Source organism: Pseudopodoces humilis, chromosome 3, assembly GCF_049639895.1.
Source record: "Pseudopodoces humilis isolate 2021_Gansu_Grassland_sample_001 chromosome 3, ASM4963989v1, whole genome shotgun sequence".
Lineage (NCBI taxonomy): Eukaryota > Metazoa > Chordata > Aves > Passeriformes > Paridae > Pseudopodoces > Pseudopodoces humilis.
The window spans coordinates 108822639-108846901 of record NC_142202.1 but is presented as its reverse complement, the minus strand read 5'-3'; the positions used below and the strand labels follow the sequence as shown (position 1 = coordinate 108846901).

Genomic DNA, 24263 nt, shown 5'->3' with positions numbered 1-24263 from the left:
AGAAATTTGTTGCCTGATTTTCTGCAAACCACAAGTGCAGCTTATTAATTGAGACCTGAGCATTAATGGGCACTAGCTGGCATCTGTAAACTGCAAAAGAGAAATGACCTTGGCAAACATGCAGCTGTGAATGGTGGAGCTGCAAAGCTGCAACAGGTAGAATTGGGTTTTAAGCGCGATGCAAAACAATTTGAGCTGGCTGCTGGCAGATGCCCAGGTCTAGGGTTTTTAATGAGGCTTCTGCATCAAAATAAGTGAAACCACATGGAATTTTAATTATTCTTATTCTAAATATGAAACACACTGGAGCAGTATTCTTGAATCTAGGATGTTAGCATATATATTGGCATATTAACATGATCACTTTTCTGTCCTAAATGTTTAGCTCTCAGAAAACTGGAGTGCCAGGCTATGTTAGGAAGGAATCAGCCTGAAAAATTTAAAAATTGTTTAACCTGGACTCATTCAGATGTGAAATGTTTTCGTTTTTTTCCAAAAATATACCTTTTTCTAATTTTTTTTGTTATTGTTAAGCCCAGTCAGCTGATGAGACTGTATAGGAGAAGATCACTTGCTGTGCTCTTCGATGTGTCTCTCTTTCTGGTGGCACAAAATAAAGTCTCTTCTCTTTACACAAGTGTTGTTTTGCAATGTGGTGGCTGTGATGTAGGGCGGAGGGTCTATGCTTCACCCTTTTAGTGCAAGCTATCACAAGAGTGGGAATTCACAGATGCAAATGATTTACTTGCTCTGACGGAGGAAAAATTAGCCTAAAACTTTAATCCTCCTGGGGAGAGGAATAAATAAATTACTATAATATTGTAGTTATTTTATTATGAATTATATACTTGCACTGCCATGTTGCTATATTGCTGATCCACATCACTTTTTGTGCACAGGCAGATACACTAAGATGGGCACCATACCCAGTAGAACTATTTATCTTCCCAGTCCAGCAAAGAGCTTAACATGTATAAATGAATAGGTGTCTGGGGTTTCCAAGTTAGAACCAAAATCAACCTTAACATAAGGAGGTAGCGCAGAGAAAGGAGGAGGAGGAGAGTGAAAATGCATCAACAAGATTGAACAGCAGTGAGGGTGGCAGGAAGCTGAGGTTTAGAGCTAACTTTTTAGTAAGTTTCCCTTAGAAATGAGATTTTAGAACTGAGAACTTTTTCTGATCTTTAAGAATATCTTTACGTAATGGCGATACAATAAAGCTGGGAGCAAATCACAGCCCTGTGCAGGGAGTTATGGAGATAGCAAAAGGCACTTGGGCAAAAGGGGAGTTGGAGAAATGAGTGTGCAGGAGCTGTGCAGGCACAGCCATGAGTGAGATAAGACAGGGTTATGGTTGTTTGCCCTTTGGGTAAATACAATTGTGCTTTACAAGCAACAGTAAAAACAAACAAGTGTGGATTTACTAGGGTACATAAGGAGGTCTGCAGCCCCACATTTGAAATGCCTACGTGTGGTGTGCACATTCCCAGTCATTCCACACAGACATAATATCTTGGCAGCAGCCATGCAGAGAATGTTTGCATCTAGCTCTGAAAGGGAGATTGCCATTTAATGTGTAAAACTGTATGGAGACCTTTGTATTAAGGAAAAATATAAAGTATTGGTTGCAAAGAAACCAAAAATGCCAATGTTCTTCTATACCCTTAGACTCAGACCAGATCCACCTTTGATTGTAAAAGTCTTGTTTAGCTTCTATCAGGTTACTAAGAGCAACTCTGTTCATGCTGGGAGAGTTGCAATTACAATAAATAAAAAAAATTAAAAAAATAAAAAGAGAGAGAATAAGCAGTAGCAGATTGAAACTCAGTATTTTGAGCAGCTGGGGAAATTACGTTCTATCCTTATATTTCCAGATACGTATCAGACTTGTTCACAATATAAAGGATAGTGTTCCAAAATTACAGCTTTGAATCTGGGTGGTATTGCCTCTGGCTATTGTTTGCAGTTGGGAATGAAAGAAGTTGCATCAAGTAGTAGTGTTTGCTGTAAAGGTACAAGTTATATTACATTCCAGGGCGCTGTGGTTGAAGGGATTGATGATGGAGACAAACCCATTCACCCATAGGTCACTGATTCAGTCCAAGATAAAGATAATAGTAACCATATTGTCATCAAAGTTTAGAATGGGCTTTTACTGCCCACTTAAAGCTCTGTGCTCAGTATTGTTAGAGATGGAGGATTATAATCCCCAGGTTTCAGGCTGATTTGGAGGCTTGGCCTGCTGTGGGCCAGGTCCTCCAGCCTGAACCCAAACTATGCCTGAGTTCTGCCCCACTGCTGCTTTTAGATATCATTGTAGGCATGGGTTCATGGAGCTGGAAGAACAGGCAAGAATAGAGATCTAAATCCCAAAATGTGCCACACAAGGTGGCAGAGGCTGTTGAGTCTGCTGCTTACTAGCAGAGTGGACCAGGAACAGAAGGGCTGGAGAGACCTTTCTTTTGCACAGCAATGTCAGCAGGGCACATGTGAAGCCTGTCTGCAGGGAAAATCATTGCTTCATCTTAAACTGAAGATACACAGAGTGTTTTAGTGTTTAGCATATCAGTTTGGCATCTAGAAGACGCCATATTTTCATTTTAGTTAAGTCAAGTTCAGCAGACTGACAAAGAGGTGAGTGAACCCTGGGATCTGGAGGGCTGTTAAGCTCTAGGTGTGTCAGCTGGGAAGTGCAGGGAGGGTCCATTTGATTTAATGATTTTCCCCCTTTATTTATACCCTACTCTTTTCAGCTCTCTGTAAGTATATGTGTCAGCTGCATACTGGCTATTGCGTTTGCCTCCTCTTGCTCTGCACTTCTTCATTAGGCTTTCCCTCTTTCCTTCTGTCCTTTTCCCACACCCTCTGTTTTCCACTCTTCTGGATCTCAGTACGAGCTTTCACCATCTTTGTCTTCTGCTCCTGTCCATCCCACAATCTCCTAAGCACATCACCAAGCTAACGTTTGCTTTCCAGTTCTGCTCCAAAGCTTTGGGTGTTTGATGTGGGATTAGAAATTAGGCAAAATGAGTTTACCCATCCCTGTTTTGCGTTAGACTCCAATTCACAGCGTTAGCATCCAGACATTCACAGTAGTCATAAACTGTGTGGTCTTTTTTTTTTCAACCAGACTGCAGAGACTACATATGAAAACAAATTTTTTTTCAATGGTAGAAAGAGTGTTGGGCTTGTAATTTTCCATCAAGTTCTCTGAAGAGTAAAATCTGCGTTTTTACTATCAGCTCAGTGGCCCTGTCCATCCTTCAGATGCAGCGAACAGTGGTTTTTAGCCAAAGGAAGCAGCTGAGTGGATTCTCACCTAAATAAATTGATTTAAGGCAAGAAGAAGTGGGTCTTAGTCACCCCAGTGTAACTCCCCTGGTGTCAGTGGTGCAGTTAACTTGGTGTTGCCAGCTCTTGTAGCTTTACTACAAGTTGCACAGTGATTTCTGCTTTTCTGTAAATCCCAGCTCCTGACAGCCTGTGCTGAGGTGGGAATCTCAGCTTTTATGTGCAACCAGACCTGAGTTTCTCAAGAGGCTCAATCAAAAAAACAGAGACACATAACCCTCAAAAATCTGAAACCAGAAGGCAAATCAACTCCAAGTCCTTTCTTTTTTTGGCTCTTTTTTAATCTCTTGATTGTAGCAATTTTTTTTTCCCCTTTCTTTTTTTGACTCTTTTTCAATCTCTTGATTTTTGAGATTTTTTTTTTTCCCCAACCCAACTCATGACCTTTGACCACTTCAGGTTGGCAATGCTGCTCCCTCCATTGGCATCAGTGGAGTTAGACAAGGGATGAGTTTGGCCCAGCACTTCTAGAAGACGGATGTGTGACTCTGTTCCTTGCAATGTATTGCTTGATATGATCTGCTGTTCTCTTGGGGGCCAAAAGAAGTGGGTTATCTTAGCAAAATAAAATTCTATCATCACGTGATACAAAAAATGGTATTTACAGAATTGTTTTCCCCCATCTTTTGTTATAATTTTTTAGGTGCTTCAGAGCTGGGCCCATTTTCAGATCCCAGGCAGTTCACAAGCATTTCATCCCTCACTGAGAGCCGCTTCTCCAACCCACGAATGCACTATCCAGCCACCTTTACCTATACACCGCCAGTCACCTCAGGCATGTCACTGGGTATGTCCGCAACCACTCACTACCACACCTACCTACCACCACCCTACCCTGGCTCTTCCCAAAACCAAAGTGGACCTTTCCAGACCAGCAGCACTCCATATCTCTACTATGGCACTTCGTCAGGATCATACCAGTTCCCCATGGTGCCGGGAGGGGACCGCTCCCCTTCCAGGATGCTCCCACCGTGCACCACCACGTCCAACGGCAGCACACTGCTAAACCCTAACTTGCCCACCCAGAGTGACGGGGTGGAGGCGGATGGCAGCCACAGCAGCTCCCCAACCGTCTTGAATTCTAGTGGCAGGATGGATGAGTCCGTTTGGAGGCCGTACTGAGATTTCTTCTGTAGCCAGCCCGACCTCCGCAAGCCAAAAAAAAAAAAATAAATCCACCAAACCACCAAATGGTCGACTAACTACGAAGTGCCTGTTCTTTTGTTTTATTTTTTTTTTAAGAAAAACAGATTTTACCAATATGTGCAACTGTGTAGATGGGATGATAATGGCCATAAATAACACAAGAGTTACCAACATACCACAACCCATGTTTCAGATTATGTGAATCAAAGCACATATTTTCTTTTTTTTTTTCCCCTTGGAACCATTTTACCTTGTTTTATATTTAAAATGTACTTTCTACACACACAAAAAAAATCACCCCTTTTTTTTTTCTTTTTTTGAATTTTTCCTTCTTTTTTTTTTCCCCCTAGAATTTGTAATAACTAGTGAGTACTTTTGCCAACAAGGAGAGAACGGACTCTCCGGCTATCAGGAGAAACATGGTGATGCAAGGCAAAGGCTGCATTCCCTTTTATTTTAATAAAAAAACAAAACTAACCATGAACTCCAGATACAGTTGCAATCATACAACTTTTGGGACCCTCTCCACACCTGTAGTGCAATTCACCTGGTTTGTATTGGTGCACATAAAAAGGAAAGCAAAGAGCAAGTTGCTTCCATTTTGCTATGATCCATTCAGATGAAAACAGCTGTCCCAAAAAACTCTGTCCGAGCCTTGCTGCGGATAACAGTTGGAATTTCTCTGTGTTCATTGCTTTTTTGGTTTGTTTTTGGGTACTTAAAGAGAATGAGTTTTCAAGTTAGGTGAGCCAACCCCGGGGTTTCCTTTTTGCTTTTGTATCCGTTCGTTTTGCCTTCGATTAGCCAAAAACCAAAAAATACAACCAAAACCTTGAAAAACAAAAAAACAAAATGTTATTACTTATGCAAAACATGAGAATGGCAATATATATTACTAGAGCCAAAATGGTATACATAGTATTTGTGTTCGGCTATGTTCTTTTTCTTATTTTTTTTTTAAATTATAAATGTGTAAAATTTGAGGTTGTTTGCTAACATGAATCATCATTTAAGTTTAAAAGAATATTTATAATTATTTAATGACATTTGGACCCTTTAAACGTTTCTTAATGTAATGATATATTGACTTCGGTCTCTAAAAATGTTTTTTGTTTTGCTTTATTACATTTCTGCAATAGTATAAACCTCAGACCTTTACCCAACTCTGAAAAGCAGTTCCAGTGTGAACCAGTTTACAATATGACTTAAAAACAACAAACCCAACCTAAATGCATCCACATCAAATGATTCTGGATGTAGGATCTTTTTATATAACTTATGAAGGAAATATTGTGTTTAAAATATTTTTATTAGCTGTCTGGTTGCCTTCAACACAGTCTTGCCTTTTAATCAGTAGTTGTGGAGACACTGGAAAAATGGTAGGAAGGATGAAATATTTTCCACCCTTCCCCTAATTTCTTCTTCTCCAAGGATTTTTTCTCAGAACTTCAAAATTTGAAAAGATTCATATTTAAATATACACAGCATAATGTGGATTTCAACAGGGTTTTTTTTTTCCCAAAGAAAAATCAAAACTGTTTCAAAGCCCATATTTTGCAAATGATTAATTCTTAAATATCTCAGAAATGGGATTAAGGGAGAAATGGTGAAACATTTTCCCCTCCCCTTGCAATTTTAGCCCACTCGGTGGAATGGAAAGGTTTCAAACTTGAGACAGAAACTGCCTGGTAGCGAGTCACCGCCCGTTAGCATTAAATGCGGGAGCCATGCAGATGCTGTGGTGGCTCTGAAGCTGATGTGGCTGTTGCCGTGTTAGAGGGATGAGCACAAGGGCAGCAGTACTCACCTCTGCCCACACAGAAGACATAAACTCACTTTCCAAGCCACCCTGGGGCTCCCAGGGTTGGCACAAACAGAGCACCCAAACCCCAGCCAGGCTGTGGCCAAAGAGCCATAGAGAGGCCCCAGTTTTGCCCAGCCCAGGGCTGCTGTGGCAAGCAGGGAGGTGACATGGCATTGTCTGGATGTGGTGGGAGCTGAGCCATCCTCCCCACGCTCTCCCCAGGCAGGTGTTAAGCCTGGCTTAGTGGGACGTTCAGCACGTGCCAGTGGGCTTGGCCAAAGCTCCCTCTTTCCACTCCCTCAGTCACCGCTGCCCGCAGCCTCCTCCAAGCTGCTCCTTGGGTGATCTTTGGCTACCTCCAAATTATGGCAGTAAATCAATGTTGGGCACAGCCACACAGAGCCGGACACCACCCTCACTGCTCATTAGCAGCGAAGCTGTTAAATGAGCTGCCATTAGCATGGTACATCCCTCCAATCTGCGTGATGACGTGCTCTTAAAAATAATAAATTAATAAAGTCTTTGCCTTCTAAAGGTTGTATACCAAGTATGCTTAAAGTATAAGTAAGACACTTTGTTTTTCTTCTAATACTTAGTTTTCCTTCAAAGATGGAAGCTGTAATTGATTCTATTTATTGTTGGTTTGTGGTAGCTTGAAGCATACCACTGTCCATTTATTTGTAACTGTAAAGTAACGTTTGTTAGTCTCAGCAGCACTTAAAAAACCAGTGTCTGGTTACACATTTCAGTTTTGTTTTTTGTTTAGTAAGCAAGAGAAAAAGAGATGTACTGCCAGTGCAAGCTGTTTCCTATTTAATAAAAGGTACTATATTTGTACATTATTTGTTATTGCTGAGAAGGGCTTTTTAAGGTTTACTGTATGCATATTAAGTAATTTTTAGGGTGCTTTTGTGTTGAAATGTTGTTAAGAGTGGCTGCAGGCAGCAACCCAGAATTTCTTTTTTTTTCCTTAAGACTTTGTTGTAAAATTCAAGCACTTGTTTTTTGTTTCTGGATAAATCCAGCACAGACCAGACTTTTGTTTTGCCCAATAACGACAGGACTCTGTTTGTGTCCCCGTGGTTTTCCAACTGGACCTTTAGGGACAAACGTTGAAAACGTTTTCTCCGCCCAGTCGAGGCACGTGTGCCTGATCCAGTCAATCCATGACCTCGCCTGACCTGGCTCTTCCTGCTTGAGATAGGAAGGAAAGGATTTTCTAAGTACCTGTGGACAGAGGAGCACCAGCCCCTTGACTTTCAGTAGATCCCCATGGTCCTGAACCCTCCTGGTGCCTTTGGAAAATCTGTCCCGGTACATCAGGCTGGTCATGGAGGGAGTTGTGCAGGCTGAGGCAGAGATCCTCATCAGAGCTTTCAGAAAATGCTTTCAAGGTCACTTGGAAATGCTCTTGAATCAGATTTTTGGACCCAAACGGTGCTATGTAGTGAATCATACCAATTTATCTGAGCTTTTGTGAGGTGGTTGGCATTGACTGCAGAACAGAATTCTCTCAAGGTACAACAGCCCTTCTCTTGGGGCAGTGACAATCTTTGGCACCGGTCATAGATTTAAAGAAAAAAAATTGCCTTTTTTTATCTTCCAGCTCTCTTATCCTACCAAAGATTTACTTCCAGCACAACAGGCACAATGTCCCTTTTGCTCGTCTCCCCCCTTCTAAGGGTAACCAGATCAGGTACAGTGGGTCAGGACAGAAGAGTAAAGCAAATTATTTGTCCGACAGCATCATTCACGTGGAGTTTATAGTTTCCTTTAAAAGCCCAGCTGCTGCGTCTTCCTTAGCATTGAACCTTTGTTGCCAGCAGTCCCCTGAGCAAAGATTTACCATTTTCCACAGGTACCATCTGCAGTGGGGAGAATTTTGCACTTTCAACCTGAGCAAAGCAAGGCTCAGCTCCGTGCTGGGCTGCAGCAGCAGCAAGCCATGAGCAAAAGCAATAATTAAACCTGGATCAGCCATGAGCTCAAAGAAGCCCCATTCTCTGCCCCCCTGAATTTCTTGTTGTTTTTAAATAGAATGCATTTCAGTTTAACATTTTCTGAGAACTTTTTTTAGATGTTTGTTTACTTCCATGTTTACAGATAACTCTTTGCTTTTTTTTTAATGCAGTACTTTTAAGTATATCAGCCAAAACCATACTTTTACAGTAACTTTAGGTAATATGAGTGACATTCCAATTTTTTTTTTTGTTGTTAAATATGCTTTACCAATCTTGAACTTCCGCTGGAACAAAATATTTGTAGCATTTTGTGTAAATACAAGCTTTAATTTTTTTATTTTTTCAAATGCTGTCACCCAAGATTTGCTTTTCATGCACATATTGTACAAACACACTCTGCTTTATGCCACAGACGATGATTGTGGATCAGTTTACTTCAACTTCAAAGGGACTATTTGTATTGTATGTTGCAACTGTAAATTGAATTGTTTGGCATTTTCTCATGATTGTAATATTAATTTGAAGTTTTAATTTCATTTTCAATAAAATGGCTTTTTTTTTTTTTTGTTAATGCTCTTCTACGCTTCTTTTTCTTCCTTGTCTCTTCTTGGCACCAGGCAGGGTAAAGCAAGCACATGGCAGGACATGGGATCAGGCTGTCTGTGGCTGACCCATCAATTTCTGCAGCACTTGGATTTTCAACTAAATAAAAAGCAAGTTTCCAGGCCCTTGGGTTGTGAAAGACACCTTCTAAACCTGATCTCAAATGTCAGTTCTTTTCCTGAGCCTGCAAATTATCGAAAGTTATGTTTCTTAGAGGAGTGCAAACTGCTCTTGTTCATCTTCCTAGGTCATTAACTCTAGAACCAAACAACTGGCATTAGCCAGGACATTCCCAGGGAAAACTGGGATAGATTTCTAAACTGGGAGGGATTTGGATTTGTGGTGGTTTTCCATTATGGGGGTTGAGCTATCTGCACCTCTTCCTGGTCACACCTGAGGAATGCAGTCATAGATAATCTTGTGATTTGCATGGCCTGAGGCAAGAATAGTTTTCAAGCAGCAAAAGATGTATGGATTGGGAGGGGACTGAGGGAGGTTATTTTTCCTCCAGCTTAGTGTCAGGTGTAGGAGGAGATGCAGCTAATGAAGGTGAGGTTAAGTTCACCCAAGGCTGTCTGCAGGAGGAGAGGACAGGAGTTGTATGCAAGCTTGTGCCTGGTTTCATAGTAAGTTCATATCCTTTTTAGCTATTTCTTGAGTCTGTGAAAGAGAAATAGTAGCACAGAGAGGTGTGAGGTTCTGGTCGTTTAGAGAAACCTTTTACTATGAAGTTTAAGTATTACTGATACTGATTTTGGGAGCTCTTGTTGGCTTTACCATGGACCTACACGTTTCTTGCATGGTGGTTACTGCTTGAGGGTGCTTTCATTCCAGCTCATAATCCAAGTCCTGACTGTAGGGAAATTTTATCCAAGAGTAAGGAACCAAGCAAACCAACCAATGTTCTGTGGTATAGTTACTATAGAAATTGTTTTGGGCGGGACTTGCGCTACAAGCACTAGTGCTAAGGCTTCTTGCTGCCTTCTGGCACACAGATTAACTCATCTCAGCTATTCACTGCACAGAGGGACCCTCATTATAGTCTTGCTTTCATGGTGACTTAATCCAGATTCCCATCACTGGAAATAAATTTTTCTCCATTTTGTATGATGAAGTGCTGGAACAAGTGCCATGGGAGATTGTGGCACTTCTGTTCCTGGAGATTTGGAGGACCCAACTGGTAAAGCATGGAACAACCTGGTATGACCTCCAAGTTGAGGCTGCTTGAGCAGGAGGTTGATCTGGAGACCTCCCACGATCCTTTCCAAATTATCCCATGGGCCTGTGAGGCAGGCTGGGAGCTGCCTGCTACAGGTTGTTGTCTGAGATAAAAACTGCTTGTGTGACTGTATGGAGAACACATATTCAGCTAAATGAAATCTGAATAAAGAGGTTGGACAAGATTAAACTCATACATAGGCAGGTTACTGAGAAGTTACAGTGATCTCTCTTTTTATAGAACCATAGAATGGTTTGGTTTGAAAGAGACCTTAAAGATCAGTTTTGTTTGTTTCTGCACATTTCTCTGGCATATCTACAGCAGACATAGGTCAGCACAAGGGCTGATAAAGCCAAACCATCCCTCTGATCCAGTACAGTAGTTCCCACTGAATTTCATGCTGGGGATGTTGGTTTTGATTTTTTGATTTGTTTACTCTGCAGCTTAAGAAGGCAATTCTTTTACCTTAGCAAAGAAATCAACCACTCTGGAGGCAAGTTACCACCCCTGGTGAACATGGAAGACAGCCTTGTACAGAGACATGTGGAGTGGTGGGGGCAGATAAGACTCAGACTGCTTTAGGAGACAACAGTTAGAGATGTTTCCTGCAAGGAGTGGTGCCTGTTGTTTTCCCCATCTTTCAGTGTCAATAAATAGCATCTTGGGTTTGGGTTGTGAGGGCTGAACACCAGCTCTGGGTTGCTGGAGTTTGGCCTTGCTGGTCCCACACAGTCCTACACTGCCGCTCCCTGCCCACCTCAGTTTTAACTTTTTAATTTCCTGTGGCTGTGAGCAGCACTGGAAGGGCTCAGAGCAGCCACAGGCCTAAATCAGCCCTTTTTGTGCCTAAAACAAGCTCTTTTGGAGAGGTGGGGGTGAGAAGAAGCAGGGTCTGACTTTATGGTTCAGCACCAAACCCTGTTCTGACACCAAATAAAACATTCATCAAGCTGTTTATTGGGGAAAAGAAGGAAATAACCTCAGTTATATATCCAAGGATTGACATGAACTGCCTAGTTACCTTCTGCATCATCAGGAGGAAATGTATTCATATTTTGGGGTGAAATTGCTCCCCTGGGTAACCTCTCACAGATGACCAGTATTCTGCAGCCTGTGGGGGGTCTCACTAGAACATGTTTTGGGTAGGGGTGCAGTGAGGTTGTCCAGCTCAGACACTCACCACTTGGATGAATGCCTGCAGAGTACAGCCCAAAAGCATTATTCACTAGAAACATTTGTTGGATGGGTTAAAAATTATAAACAAATCTGTTAGAAATGCATAGTCTTTGGACAGGGTGATGGGGACAACTGTGACATAAAATACTGGGAGCAGGTTGAGCATTTCTACTCAACATCTTGAAGAAAAGTTTTAGTACAACCTTAAAGCAAAAAATTAAATATTTAGCTCGGACCTCCTGTGATTATCATTTCTCTTTAGATCTACTAGTGAAATGTCAGTCTGGGATGTGTGGAGATGTTCCCATAGGACTCTTTGTGATATTTGTATGACTTTGGAGGGGGGAATCTCAGCATTTACCCCTCTGGGAATAGGAAACTCTAGGCACCAGTAGCAGATAAAGCCATGAGATACAAAGAGAGCAAAGCCCAAACTTCCAAAAGCTTCTGGTGATCTGATGCAGTGCAAACAAATAACTTGGGATGTACAACATCATTTAAAATTGAAGTTCTCAGGCCTGCCCTACTACTCCTGTGCACATTTATTGCATATGTTAGTGTAGATGCAACTTGCATTTTGAATGTTGATTGTGTTACCTAAATAACAAGCAGACTTGAATTTCCCTACTCCAGTTGTGTGAGAGTTGAGAAAATCCCTATATTTGTAAGAACTTGTAAATAAACATTAGTTTTACTTATGTAGCTGAGAAATTTCAGTATCATCTGTGATTCTCCAGACAGCTTGGGACTTCTCTTTTAATACCTCAGTTTCCCTAAATATAGATCAGGGATTTTGTTATTTCCCTACTGTGTCAGGGTGTCTTATGGGCTCTGTGTTTACAAAGATCTTTGAACTTTAGTTGTTACTGTTGTTGTTGTTTAGCTTTTTTTACTACAAATCCAGTGCTTGGTCTCACACCATTGGATAGTGTCCTTTGAAGCAGCACAATTCTAAACCACATGTTTAGAAAAAAATGACCCAGTTTCCAGACTGCTGATCTGGTCAAATAACAATGCAGAGCTAAGGCCAAGTTGTGCTGCCTCAACAGATTTACTCAGGATTTGTGGTGGGGCAGGAAGAAAAGCAGAGATCTCTGCAGTCCGTGGAGGCAGCCCTTGGCCGCTCCCTCCCGGCAGCTCACTCAGGATGAGCAGCTGGATCTTGTGGGATGTCCCGACACTTAGAGAAAAGCAAACAGCCCATGTTAAGGTTGATACATTGCAGCAACTTGCCAGTGATTAATGCTTGCCACCAGGCCAAATTCAGATGGTGATTACGCCAGAAGAGATCAGCTGAAGTCCCTCTATTAATAGTCCCGTGGTTTTGGATGCAGCATTTTCCAACCCGTAAGTGTGGGTGTAATCAATGAAGGGTCACTGAAGTGCTGGTTGAGTGAAGTGAAGGAGTCTCTGTTGGTCTCCTGGCTCAAGAGAGGCTCAATGCAGGACCACAGCCATCAGATCATCTCAGTAGGGCTGTGCCCAGCAAGTTTTGGTGTCTTGTAAGCATGGAGATAAAGTCAGGGCTTCAGTGGAGCATTCTATCCCCAAGCTTCTCCTGATGTCCACCCCCAACCTTCCAAAGTGAAGTTGGCAACTTCTTCCCCAGCATCTGCACTAGGGTTTGGTTTGTCCCTGCCTCTGACTTTGGGCACACAAGGTGCAGTAAATGTTTAAAACCTTGTTGCACATCTACAGGGCTCCAGTGCTCAGTGACCTCTCCTTTCCCCCTCAGCTGTATTCATAGAATCACAGGATGGTTTGTGTTGGAAGAGACCCTAAAGATCAACTTGTTCCACGGCAAAGAATCTGTTCCTCATCAAACCCCGCCCTCTGGCAGTGGGAAGACACTCCCCCATGTCCTGTTATTCCATGCCCTTGTCCAAAGTCCCTCTCCATCCCTCTTGGAGGCCCTTTAGGTACTGGAAGGTGCTGTGATTATTCCTCCAGCCTATGACTTTAAGGTCCTATTAAATATAAAATCAAAGCCTAAACACTAAGGCAGCTCCTCAACCCCCCACAGCTTGTTTACTTTTTGATTTCCAAGGAAGTCCTTAGTAGCTGAAAATAATACTGCTACATGCAAACACTCTGAGACAGCTTCTTCCAGGAAAACACAATTTTTATCCCTGCTCCAGGATGTGTGAGGCTGGCAAACATGAGGAAATAGAAAGGACAGGCTACAGCAGAAGGGGTAAAAAACCCAAATAATCCAGACAGATCTCAGGAAACCTGGATGCAAAGGATCTTTCTCCATTTATTACCAGTAGTGGTGTTCTCCTAAAAGAGCAGGATGCTCTCATCTTTTAATAATAGCCAGGCCAGATGCTAAAGTCTCTTCTGCTAATACTATAAAAGTGAGGAAAACAGCTGATTTGTGTTAAGATGAACACACCAGGAGAATAAGCCAAAAAAAGTATGAGAAATCTCCAGAGGTCTGTCTTTGCAATGCCACTTGGCAGCTGGATCTTACAGTCAGGACTGAAAATTCAGCCTGTGCTTCTGTCCCTTCACTGATCGGTCACCGTGTGTAGAGAAGGAATTCCAGCACTGTCTGAGGATTTGGATCAGTGTTGGCAGAGATCTCACCCTCTGTTTTACAGAGCTACAAAATTCACAGCTTTTGGGAAGCTGTAGAAAATACCAATTCAACAAGGAATTTTCTTGACTTCCTCATTGCCATAGAAAATGGTTCCATGCTGAGTAGGGGCCAGTGGTTTAAAATGGCATTTTTGTTCCATCTTTTTTTGTACTTTCCCCTCTGCCCTGTTTTTGTTCTCAGTATTTTTTATTTGTCTGGAAGACATTAATTCAAAGTACTAGATAAAGACAGGATTGGGGTTTCATAACGCATTGTATTGAGCATTAAGGAAGATGCCTGTGCCTCTCTTCACACTGCCCTCTTTTCCTTATGTTCAGCACAGGAACTGTTTTTTCTTCTGGGCAGGGGTGTTTGAAATCATAGTAAAATCACTCATGTTTGTAATGTGCTTATAGGTATTGGATGGAAAGTGTTAGAGAAAAGTAGAATACATGGTGACATTATATTTTTTATTTCTGCAATGGGGCAATGCTCAAGAGAATGAATTAACTGTGTATCATGGCCACACATTTTTCTCAGATGCTAAGTGGCAGTCCTCACAAACAGTTCCTAGAAACCAGAAAAAAACCTATTGTGAAATGATGGGAAGAACTCATTCAGTGTTTAGGATTGCTGCCTAAGGACTACAGATAAAATTGTTTATGAAGAACTTGTACAACCCCTTTCCTTGCCAACAAGGGTAGGTTTGGTACGTGCTGTTTCAAACCTCCCTGTCTCTGCCCAACCAAAAGGATCCCTCCAATTGTTATTTTCATAAGTTTACAACTAGGAACTCATTTTGATTGTTCAGTTTTACAGGGTACAGAGACTTTTTTTTTTCTTCTGTGCAATGCTTTTGTTTATAAAGGATGTTTTTCTGGGATGGTCATGTCAAGACTGGCATTTTATTGTGGGCATCTGCCCTGGAGCAGCTCATGAGCTCCTCCATGCCAGAAAATACCAACAGATAATGTGCTCATGTTCTGCAACATTAACTGATTATCATGATTATCATGGATTTACAGAGCCAGGTGTATGTGGCACAGAGGGACAGACCTAGCACCCACACCTGTGGTGAAGGATAGAAAGAGGATCCTCCAGTCATGGCTGAGGGCATTTTCCCCTGCTCAGAGACACCTGTTTGTATCAGGTCTCACCATCTGGAGAAAATTTAAAATAGAGATAATTTAGGTCACCTGCAGTGTGACAACCAAGAGACAGGAAAACATAAACCACTGGTATTTGAACTGACCGTAGCATGCAGGAGATGACACCTCCCCAGGGCTGTTCACGTGGGGACATTGGGGACTTGCATCCGTCCATTGCTTTGGGACTGAGGGCTGAAACCCCAGTAAAGATGGACAAATGAATGCACACCATAAACAAAAGTCTCAGATGCAAATCACCATGCTCAGATCCTGGCTTTACACTGGAAGTAGGAGGGCCCTGAAACCTTCCCCTCTTCCAGCTCCCCTAGCAGGTATTGAACATGGCTCAGTGTGCACATCTTACATATGGCTCTGTCAATAAGCAGAGCTAAAACTGGAACTAGTTTGCACTTTGAGGAAGTGTAGATTTGCTGAAGTCACTGCCACATTTAATGTCACTATTGGCCCTTTGGCATTTCAGTTACTGCCCTGTTAAAGTATTTTAATCATAAACCCAAAGGAGCAGCATGAAGGGATCCATCCCTTCCCTAGGTGTATAACTGCCTTCATCACTGGTGCATTCAGGGCTTCTCCCATCTCACTGTATCCTTTCAGCCCCACAATGAGGTTGTGGACCAAAATCAGGGAAAATTGTAGAAGCCTGGCTGTTGCTCTTTGGTCCTGGAAACGTGTGAAGAGGTGCACCCAACAGAAACAAGGATAATACTGAATTTTCAAAAGTTTGGTGCTAAAGATGAGAATGACCACAGACCTCAGGCCTTGCCTGAGGCCTTGCAAATGAAGTATCATTTTTCCAGTGCTTCTTTGCCACCACTGCAAATAAGAAAATAAACCTCAGAGATGGAAGACATGAAGTGCAGAAACACATCCACACCCATGTGCAAAATGAGAAAGGGGGCAATCAAATTTGCAGCTGTCTCCCAGAATGAGAAGGAGTTCACTTCTGAGAATGTTTTCTTAAACTCACTCTCTTCTCAAGGGTCCGGAACAGATGGGTACTAAATAAAATTTGTGTAATGCTTTAGATTGGTGCTGGTGAAAGTATGGGATATGAATAAGAATATGAATATGATTTTGGCTCTGTATTTGCCACCTTGCTGAGTTGATATTATTTAATGGGAAATAGTATTGGAAACAGGTTAAAGTATGTATGGAACAAGGGAGTTGATCTTGCTAAGAATCATGCAGTTCCTGGTTTATTTAGTTGCTTTTTTATAGCTTAAAATGGAGTAACTGTTTTCCTTCCAAGGGTTTTTGGCTGCTTTACAGTTGTTAGGAAATTGGTATTTCTTCATAAAAGATGTACTCATTTGTTAATATTTGTGATGAGGAAAACTTCAAAGAATTGAAATTCTTTTGAATTGAAATGTGATGCCATTTTTCCAGAAAAGTCCAGTACCTTGTCAGTAAAAACATTTCTCCTTGCAAGTCAATACCAATCCAAATTAAAAGGAAAAGGAGGGTCGCAGTTTGAAAATTGTTTTTCTGCTACAGTTGTGCACTCTACTTTGCCTTCTTTTGGTTCATAGTAAAAGCTTAAAAACCTGTTATTGGCAGGAAATACAAAGGAATGACTTGCTTCAGATAATAAATGGTAGAATAGAGAAGCACTCTATAATGTTCCTTTTGGCTTTGGGAAACGTTGCTTTCTGTGCTTGTGTGTGGATCAGCACCCTATACCTGTGTGTGTCTGTAGAGCTGTGTGTGTGAGCCAGGGCAAATTTGCCCTCCCAAGGAAAACAGAAGATGCGAGAATGCCAGTGAAAAGGTGGGATTTGCCTCTTGTTTGGCATGGGAAAACCCATTCTCTGAGCAGAAAGGATTTCTGTTTCTTAGGAAAAACAAGAATTTTGGCCTCTGGATTTGAAGGCAACAATGACAGTTGTTAATTTATTTATTCTTTGTTGCTCAGTGCGCTGCTCCTGTGTGCAGAGCTGTCATGGTTTTAAACCAGAAATTAAGAAAATTACTTATTTCTTTCTGTGAGGTATGGATTAGAACAAGAGCAAAACAGGCATAAAACTTAAAAGGAAAAAAAAGAAAGTTTATTGACAAACTACAATAATAATAACACCAGAATAAACTTCCAGAAAAACCTTTTCATCCCCTGTCTACCCACTATTCCCTTGTTCACATGACAAAAGAGACAAAAACATTGGAACTTTGATGGTTAAAACAGTCCCAATTCTTGCTACAGTCTTTTCACCAGTCTTTGTAGAGGAACAGAAGTTTCTTCCTGTTAATTTATGGAGTTTCTCACAAGAAAAACTATTTTTGTTATAGTTTTCCATTGCCCTAATGTTAGCTGCCCAGAACTGCTATTATTAGAGCCCACTCCTCCCATTTTCACATCACTCTGAGGTGTGTATGGGCCATGAGTCTAGGGATGGCATTTTAAGGATAAGTTATTCAAAGGCAAAAAGTCTTCTTCATCTGTTTCTGTGAGCTTCACTAGAAAACAGTTTTCTTATTGCCTCTCAAGGCTTCAAATCTTCCAGCACTTCACTGTACCATAATTACTCTACTTTTTACTCAAAATTTACACTTTGAACACTCTATTCCTCCCTATATCCTGTCATGAATTAAAGGAGTGTTTTCAAGACCTTATTGTCCATTTCTATAGTTTTAACAGAAAGATATTTCAGCTTAATTAAAGCATCTTCTTAATTCTCTACCTTTTCTAAAGCTTCTTTTCTTTCCTGTCACTGGTAGTTTATAAAGTCTCTTTTCATGTTGATCACTCTCTTTTTCTCTCTCTGGATAAAAAGATTAATCCGCAAGTCTCATCTGGGAAATGAAAGAGTTAAAATCTTGCCCAGGCTGTTGTAGGTAGTTCTGTGGCTTCGGCCGGTGCAGGAGCTGGAGCCGTCTGCGATGGAAAGTTCCTCACGGCTGCTCTGGAGAGTGCAGTCGCCGCGCCCAGCCCGCTGCAGGTCTAGAGCCTCTCTCTTTCTTCACTCAGCAGTTTCTAGTGAATTTAGTTACAGCAAAAAACCTGCAGCCGAGCCAGAGATCGGCTCGGCCCGGCCCGGCCAGAGCCCGGAGAAAACCTTCCGCAGGGCCCGCATCTCCCGGCCGGGAGACGCTGGGCCCAGCCCAGTCCCCGCCCGGCCACATGGCCTGGGCAGGGAACGGGAGGCCTGGAGCTCTGCCACCCTTCACAGCCAGGAAACAAAGAGATCCAAGAGAGCTCTGGTTTTACACTTTAAGGTAGGGTTCACAAGTTGATCCCACTTTTCAATGGCCTAAACTGCTGTCAATTCTCAGCAATGACCGATAATTGGTCAGGAGAAAAGACTCCAGGCAGTTCCCAGCAACTTCAACTTTCTTAAAGGTAAAGTAACTCCATGACAAGAGCCCTAGCTAGACTATACTCCCTGGCCCCAAAATTGTGTGTGTGATTGGATTGTAGGTTTTCATATAGTTTTGAATGAAGACTTCAGAAGATGGGGAAAGATTTCTCCTTTCATCAGTGCTTTGGTCATTCAAGCTGTAACAGATCCCACTGCCCCTCTGTAACTCTAGTTACAGGTGCTGGAGATCAATCCACTGGATATAAGTGAGACAAAGCAGTATCTTTGCAAGACCATCCAACACAGCTGGAAAAAATGACAAGTTCTTGGCCAAGTAATTTTTCAGGCTATAAATAAATAATAAAAAAAAAATAAATTGGAGAAACTAGGAAAAATTGCTGTAAGTTTCCTGTAATCTTGTAAATTATCTGAGACAGTAGAGCAGAGAGGAACCTTGAAGTGGTAGAGATGAGGGAGAAGACTGAGTGCCATAAAAACAGTATTTCTATAGTATCCATACTGGTTGCTATCTAGTGCAATTAACATTTTCATTTCTCAAATTCACCTTGCATCAGTCTTCTTACACAGACATAACTGATGCATTGATCATTATTGACAAGTGGTTGGTTTTTGTTGTTCTTTGTTTTTTCTCTGGAGTGAAAGAAATGGTGCATGGGCTGTTGCTCAAGGAGGAAAAGAATCCAGGGAAAATGAGATGTCCCAGGCTTTGAAACATACAAATGGGTGTGATGTGCTGTTGTACAGATGTTGTGCAGTCAGCACCTCTCATTTGCACCTGAATAAAGTTTAGCTACTCTCTGGGTTGGGCTTAGCCATGAGAAAGCTGAGAGATGTTTCTTTTCATGTTTAATGGGAAGGAAACAACCTGTTTTCTTGACACTTTGACCCCCTGTTTTCTTATCAGCCATCACCAAGGTGTTGCAAATATGCTGAAGAGTGCAGAAGAAAAGGGCTGAACCACATGAATCTAGTTTCATTATTTGCATTTAATTTTTTCTGACTTTGTCTGAGCTGTCACATCCTAATTGCAGTGTGCCCAGGTGGCCAAGAAGGCCAATGGCCCCTGGCTTGTACCAGCAATAGTGTGGCAGCAGGACCAGGGCAGTGATTGTCCTTCTGCCTCATCTGGACACTGGTGAGGCCACACCTCAAATCCTTGTTCAGTTTTGTACTCCTCATGTGAGAAAGACATTGAAGGGCTGGACTGTGTCCAGAGAGAGGCAATGGAGCTGGGGGAGGGTCTGCAGCACAAGTCCAGGAAATTGGGAGTGTTCAGCCTAGAGAAAAGGAGCCTCAGGATGGACCTTTTTGCTCTTTATAAGTCCCTGAAAGAAGACTGTAGCCAGGTGGGGCTTAGTGTTTTCTCCTGAATTACAAGAGTCAGGATGAGAGGAAATGTCTTCAAATTGTTCTGGGGGACGTTTAGATTGGATATTGGGAAAATTTTATTCACTGAAAACATAATCAAGCATTACAACATGCTACTTCTGGAAATGGTAGGGTCACCATCCCTGGAGAGATTTAAAAGATGTGTAGATGTGGTGCTGAGGGACATGGTTTAATGGTGAGCTAGCAGAACTGAGTTAATGATTGGACTCAATGAATTCAGAGGCCTCTTCCAACCTTAATGCTTCTCTGGTTCTGTGATCCTGTGTCTGCTTTGTTTGACTCCTGTAGGAGCAACTCCTATGAGCATCCACCGCTGCTTGGAGCTGTTCCATGGATAAGGTGGCTCTGTGAACATGAACCCCAGGGCAGACAGAGTGATTTTGCAAGTGTCTTTCTTTCAGTTTAAGCATTTTTTTCTAGGCTTTTAGAGGCATTTAACTTTAATTTTCAGCCTCCTTTTGAATGAGACTGTGCTACTAGGATTGTGCTCTGTGTGGACACAAGGGCACACAGTTTGCCCAGTGTTTGTAGCCTTTCAGTCACATGGTCAGTCAGTGAAGCTCAGTAATTTCAGAACTCCTGAATGACTGATGACATCTCCATGGATAGCAGAGGTGTTTCTGTGCAAGCATTGGTTTGGATGGCACCTTTATTGTGTAGCAAAGAGAACAACCAAGACTTGCTGTACTACATCCCTCCTTAATACTCCTAGAAATGTTCTTGTGTAGAAAACTAAGAGGTTGTGAAGACTCTTTGGTCTCACAAACACTGAAATACTGCAACTCAAACAGTGACTGTTGGCAAATGTGACATAAAATGCATTTGCTGAAAAACCAGTGAGAGAAGTTTCAAGCTGAAGTCCTTGGCCTCACCTTTGGGGCTTGGCCTTCATGGCCTGTTGGTGATGTGGTGTCAGCCATTGACCTGCAGTGACAAAATCAAGTGCCTAAGCCCTCTGAGTCTGCAGAGCAAAGGATGAAATGTTTATCAGATTTGACCTAGATTTGGCCCTGATTTTTAAAGGCAGGCTTGTTGCTCTATGAATAAACTCAGGATGTTGAACATAAACATCTAAAAAATAGGAGGATGAGTCTTCTCACTCAAGCCCTAGAAACCAGAAAATGAGAAAATTGAGATTTTAAAAGAAAAGTCTCAGCAGAGTGGAAGCAAGATAGGAAGATGCTCCATTTAAAACAATTTGGGTTCCCACTTTCCATATCCTTGGCAATGTGATACTCCTGGACCAGCAACAGCCACGTTGTACACGCCCTGCCCTACTCATGGTGTTATGCCTCAGATCTTCTGCAGGCCAGAGCTGAAACTGGAGTCATACATAAGACTGAGCCCTCAGTAAGAGGCAGCCACTGTAGAAACCAGAGACTTCAGCCTCTTCCAGGAACCCTGAGTGGGAGATGTTTTCAGAGAAATGGCTGAGTTCTCTTTTTCTGTCCACGAAAAACAACTGACAGCAACGTACGCTTGGCTATTTTCTAAAGGGTTTTGCTGTAGCTCAGAATTCTAGATAGGAAATAATACAGAATGAGAGCAGATCTTTACTCCTGGCTCTGCTACTTGTTTGCAGATGGCTTTTCCCTTGTCAGGATTGTCTGCCTGTGTGTTTGTACAGTTTGGGCTTATTTTGTTCTGTGCTTTGCACTTTTGACATCTATGTGGACCCCCAGCCTGGTGCACTGACCTCCTAACTCAGAGCTCATTTAGTGAAAATGCTGAACTTGTATAAATCTGATTTTCCTCTTCCAGCTGAGAAAATGGGAGCATTCACACCTGATGTTGGGTGGCAGAAAGGAGAGTGATGAAGCCTGGAAGAAAATAAAGTAGAAAGAGAACAGATGTACCAAGAGTGATGTGCCCTTGGAAAGAGGCAGGAGTGCCTTTTCATCTTGGTTTTGCCAGGTGTGACTCTTTCCAGGACCTTACTAATTAATGCTTACACATATCAACCATCCCACCCAAAACCCAGCCCATGGTGGGCATGAGCTATTTGGGAAGAACAGCTGCAAATGGAGCAGTGCTGGAGCCCAAAGAAGCAGGATAGGTGTTATCTCACGGAAATCAGACTTCCACATTTGGGATGGTTACCCTATGTTTGCTTCCTTTAGGGTCAATAGAGGGAAAATAGTGCTTTGATCTGAACCAGTTGAATTCCCCACTTTAGGATGAGATACCCTGTTGCCGCTGAAGATGAATAGATCACACGGACACAGGTTGAGGTGTGGTGAAAAGAAGAGAGAGTTTATTTTTCCTCCCAGGATTTATAGGCTTCTGACCACGGCCAGGGATTGGATGGTCAGGATAACACTTTCTCACTGCACTGGCCATGAGAGATGCCCATCACAAGACATGTAACAGAAAGAATGTACACATATCTATTTTTACAGTTACTGTCCTGGGAAAGTCTTTAGAAAACCATGTTAGCAAGCTCAGAATCTGAGTTTTCAGGGCGACAATACCCTAAAAAGATACTTCTCCTTCTTGCCTGCAAAGAAAGCTCAGAAACATCTTCCCTGAGATCTGGATCATGAAGAGGTGCAAAAATCTGTGTCCCTGGATCCAGCTTGCCAGAAAATTTCATATGCCTCATGGATGGAAAATAGTTCTGGGTGTGGAAGTCTGAATTTTTCAGTTGTTTAAATTGACAGTTGCACACAAAATTAGCAAGACCACTGTATTTTTGAACAAAAAATTGGATTGTTTGCAAAAAATTGTCACCTCCATGCACACATAATCTCAATAGTGAAAGACTGAATTTGTCTCATTGACTGACACAATTGAGCAACACCTGAGACTTGACACATTAGCTGCTGGGCTTTGAGTTGGGTTTTCTAGTTTTGCTCTTAGTAGAAAACAGAAAAAAGCTCCAAGAATCAAATGAGAAAGGAGGAGAAAGCCATTTCACCCCTCTTTGGGGTGGGTGGCAATCTTGTTTCTCTGGTACATAAACTGGATGCAAATTCACTAACACCACTGCACACATGGTGATTGAGCTGAGGAGACAAACCGACCTTGAAAAAGTTTCAAGGCTCCTTCAGGCAAGGACTTGGATACTTTCCCAAAGTGTAGCTAAACATTTTGCCTTAAAAAAAAAAAGAAGAAAAAATTTGGAAACCACCCAACAAGCTTTTCTGAAGAGGTGTCTGGACCTTCCTACTCTCATGGGGCTGAAATCACTCCAGGATTTTTACTCTCACTCATGTTGGTGGAATTGGAGGACACCCAATGGCAGGTGGCATCAGGGTATGAACTGAGACAAAAACAATCTGAGGATGAGTTTTCTGCATTTCAGCCGCAACATCCCCATAGTGAGGGAACCTAAAAAATAACCAGAAAAAGATTGAAGTGCTGGCAGCAGTAACAGCCACAGCTGGGGTACAGGTGGCATCCACCCAAGGGCTCTGGCTAGACTGCATGTTTTCATCAGCACTGGGAGGAAGGGCATCCACCAGCTGTGCAAAGAGCCCCACCGGACATGGGGTAATGGTACCTGGAGGCACTGCTGTCCCAATCTGTGTAGTGTAGTCAGCTCCTGGTTGCCAAGCAGGTGTCTGTATGGGCTGGCTGTGTCACACACCCAGGTCCCCACCACCCAGGGCAGTTTATGTGCCTTCCAGGAAAAGCTTCTCCTCCATCTGAGCTCAGAAATGAGCTGAGGTAGTTCTGGTAGAGATGCTGGAAAGGATAGCTCTCTGATTTTGGGGAACCAGCAAACCCTCACAGCTGGTTCTCCCTCCAGTCTGATCTTACATTTTCTCCGACCTCCAAATGCTGCAGACATTGATTCCCACAGTTCCCAGCAAAAAATTTCTTATTTTACTTGCAGATTTTTTGTTTGTTTATTGGAGTTTTTTTGGTAGTGTCATCCTGATTTGTCCCTGGGCAAAAAACCCAGCAGTGGACATGTCAGCTCTGGCTTCACTTTCCATTTCCTCTCCCACTGTACACCAAGCACTTGTTCCCTCTGTGGAAGCAGGTTTTTCCCTGAGGAGCAGATTGCTTCAACCTCCTCTCTTTGAGGTGCAGAGTTTTCACCAGGCATCCCTTTGCAAATAAAACCATCATCAAAGTGACCCCCATGGAGTCTGGATCACAGAAATCAGGTGGCAGGTCAGAAAATGGCATACCCAAGATGTCAGTGGTAGGTTTGACCACTGTGGTTGCATGAACCAAACTATGCCTGGGTTCATACTCTGGTTCTGAAGCCACTTGGCTTTTTTGTCATTAGTTACACAACACTAAGTACCCTGAGTCCCTAAAAGGGAAGAGCCACATCCAAAATGCCTATTCAGAGTGTACTTGGCTTTTCTAACACATGGTCTGTGCCTGAAATTTGCTTCAGAGAGTGCTCCTTGACTGTGCCCATGCTAAAAATTTTGCAGCATGGATACTTTCTTGTGCCCATTCCTGCATGCCAGGACTGTTAAATTTACTATATATAGTCATAGCATATGTGTACTGGAACATATTCTCTATTCAGCCTGGTTCAGTGTGGAGGTTTCATGTAGCATACACTATAAAAAGTTTCTTTTTCGGAT

At 42.3% G+C, this 24263-nt stretch overlaps 1 protein-coding gene across 3 annotated transcripts in view; it reads left to right on the top strand.

Annotated features, from left to right (window-relative positions):
- The window catches only part of RUNX2 (RUNX family transcription factor 2), a 218109-nt gene that overhangs the window by 144000 nt on the left and 49846 nt on the right, over positions 1–24263 (top strand). For 2 of the 3 annotated variants that reach the window (XM_088052744.1, XM_088052742.1), the window contains exon 7: positions 3995–8800. The exons of the other annotated variant lie outside the window; for it this stretch is intronic. In XM_088052744.1, coding sequence (XP_087908870.1) covers positions 3995–4473 — 479 coding nt within the window. In that variant the 3' untranslated portion in view covers positions 4474–8800. Of the gene's footprint in view, positions 1–3994; positions 8801–24263 lie in introns of those variants that run through there. 3 annotated transcript variants of the gene reach the window in all.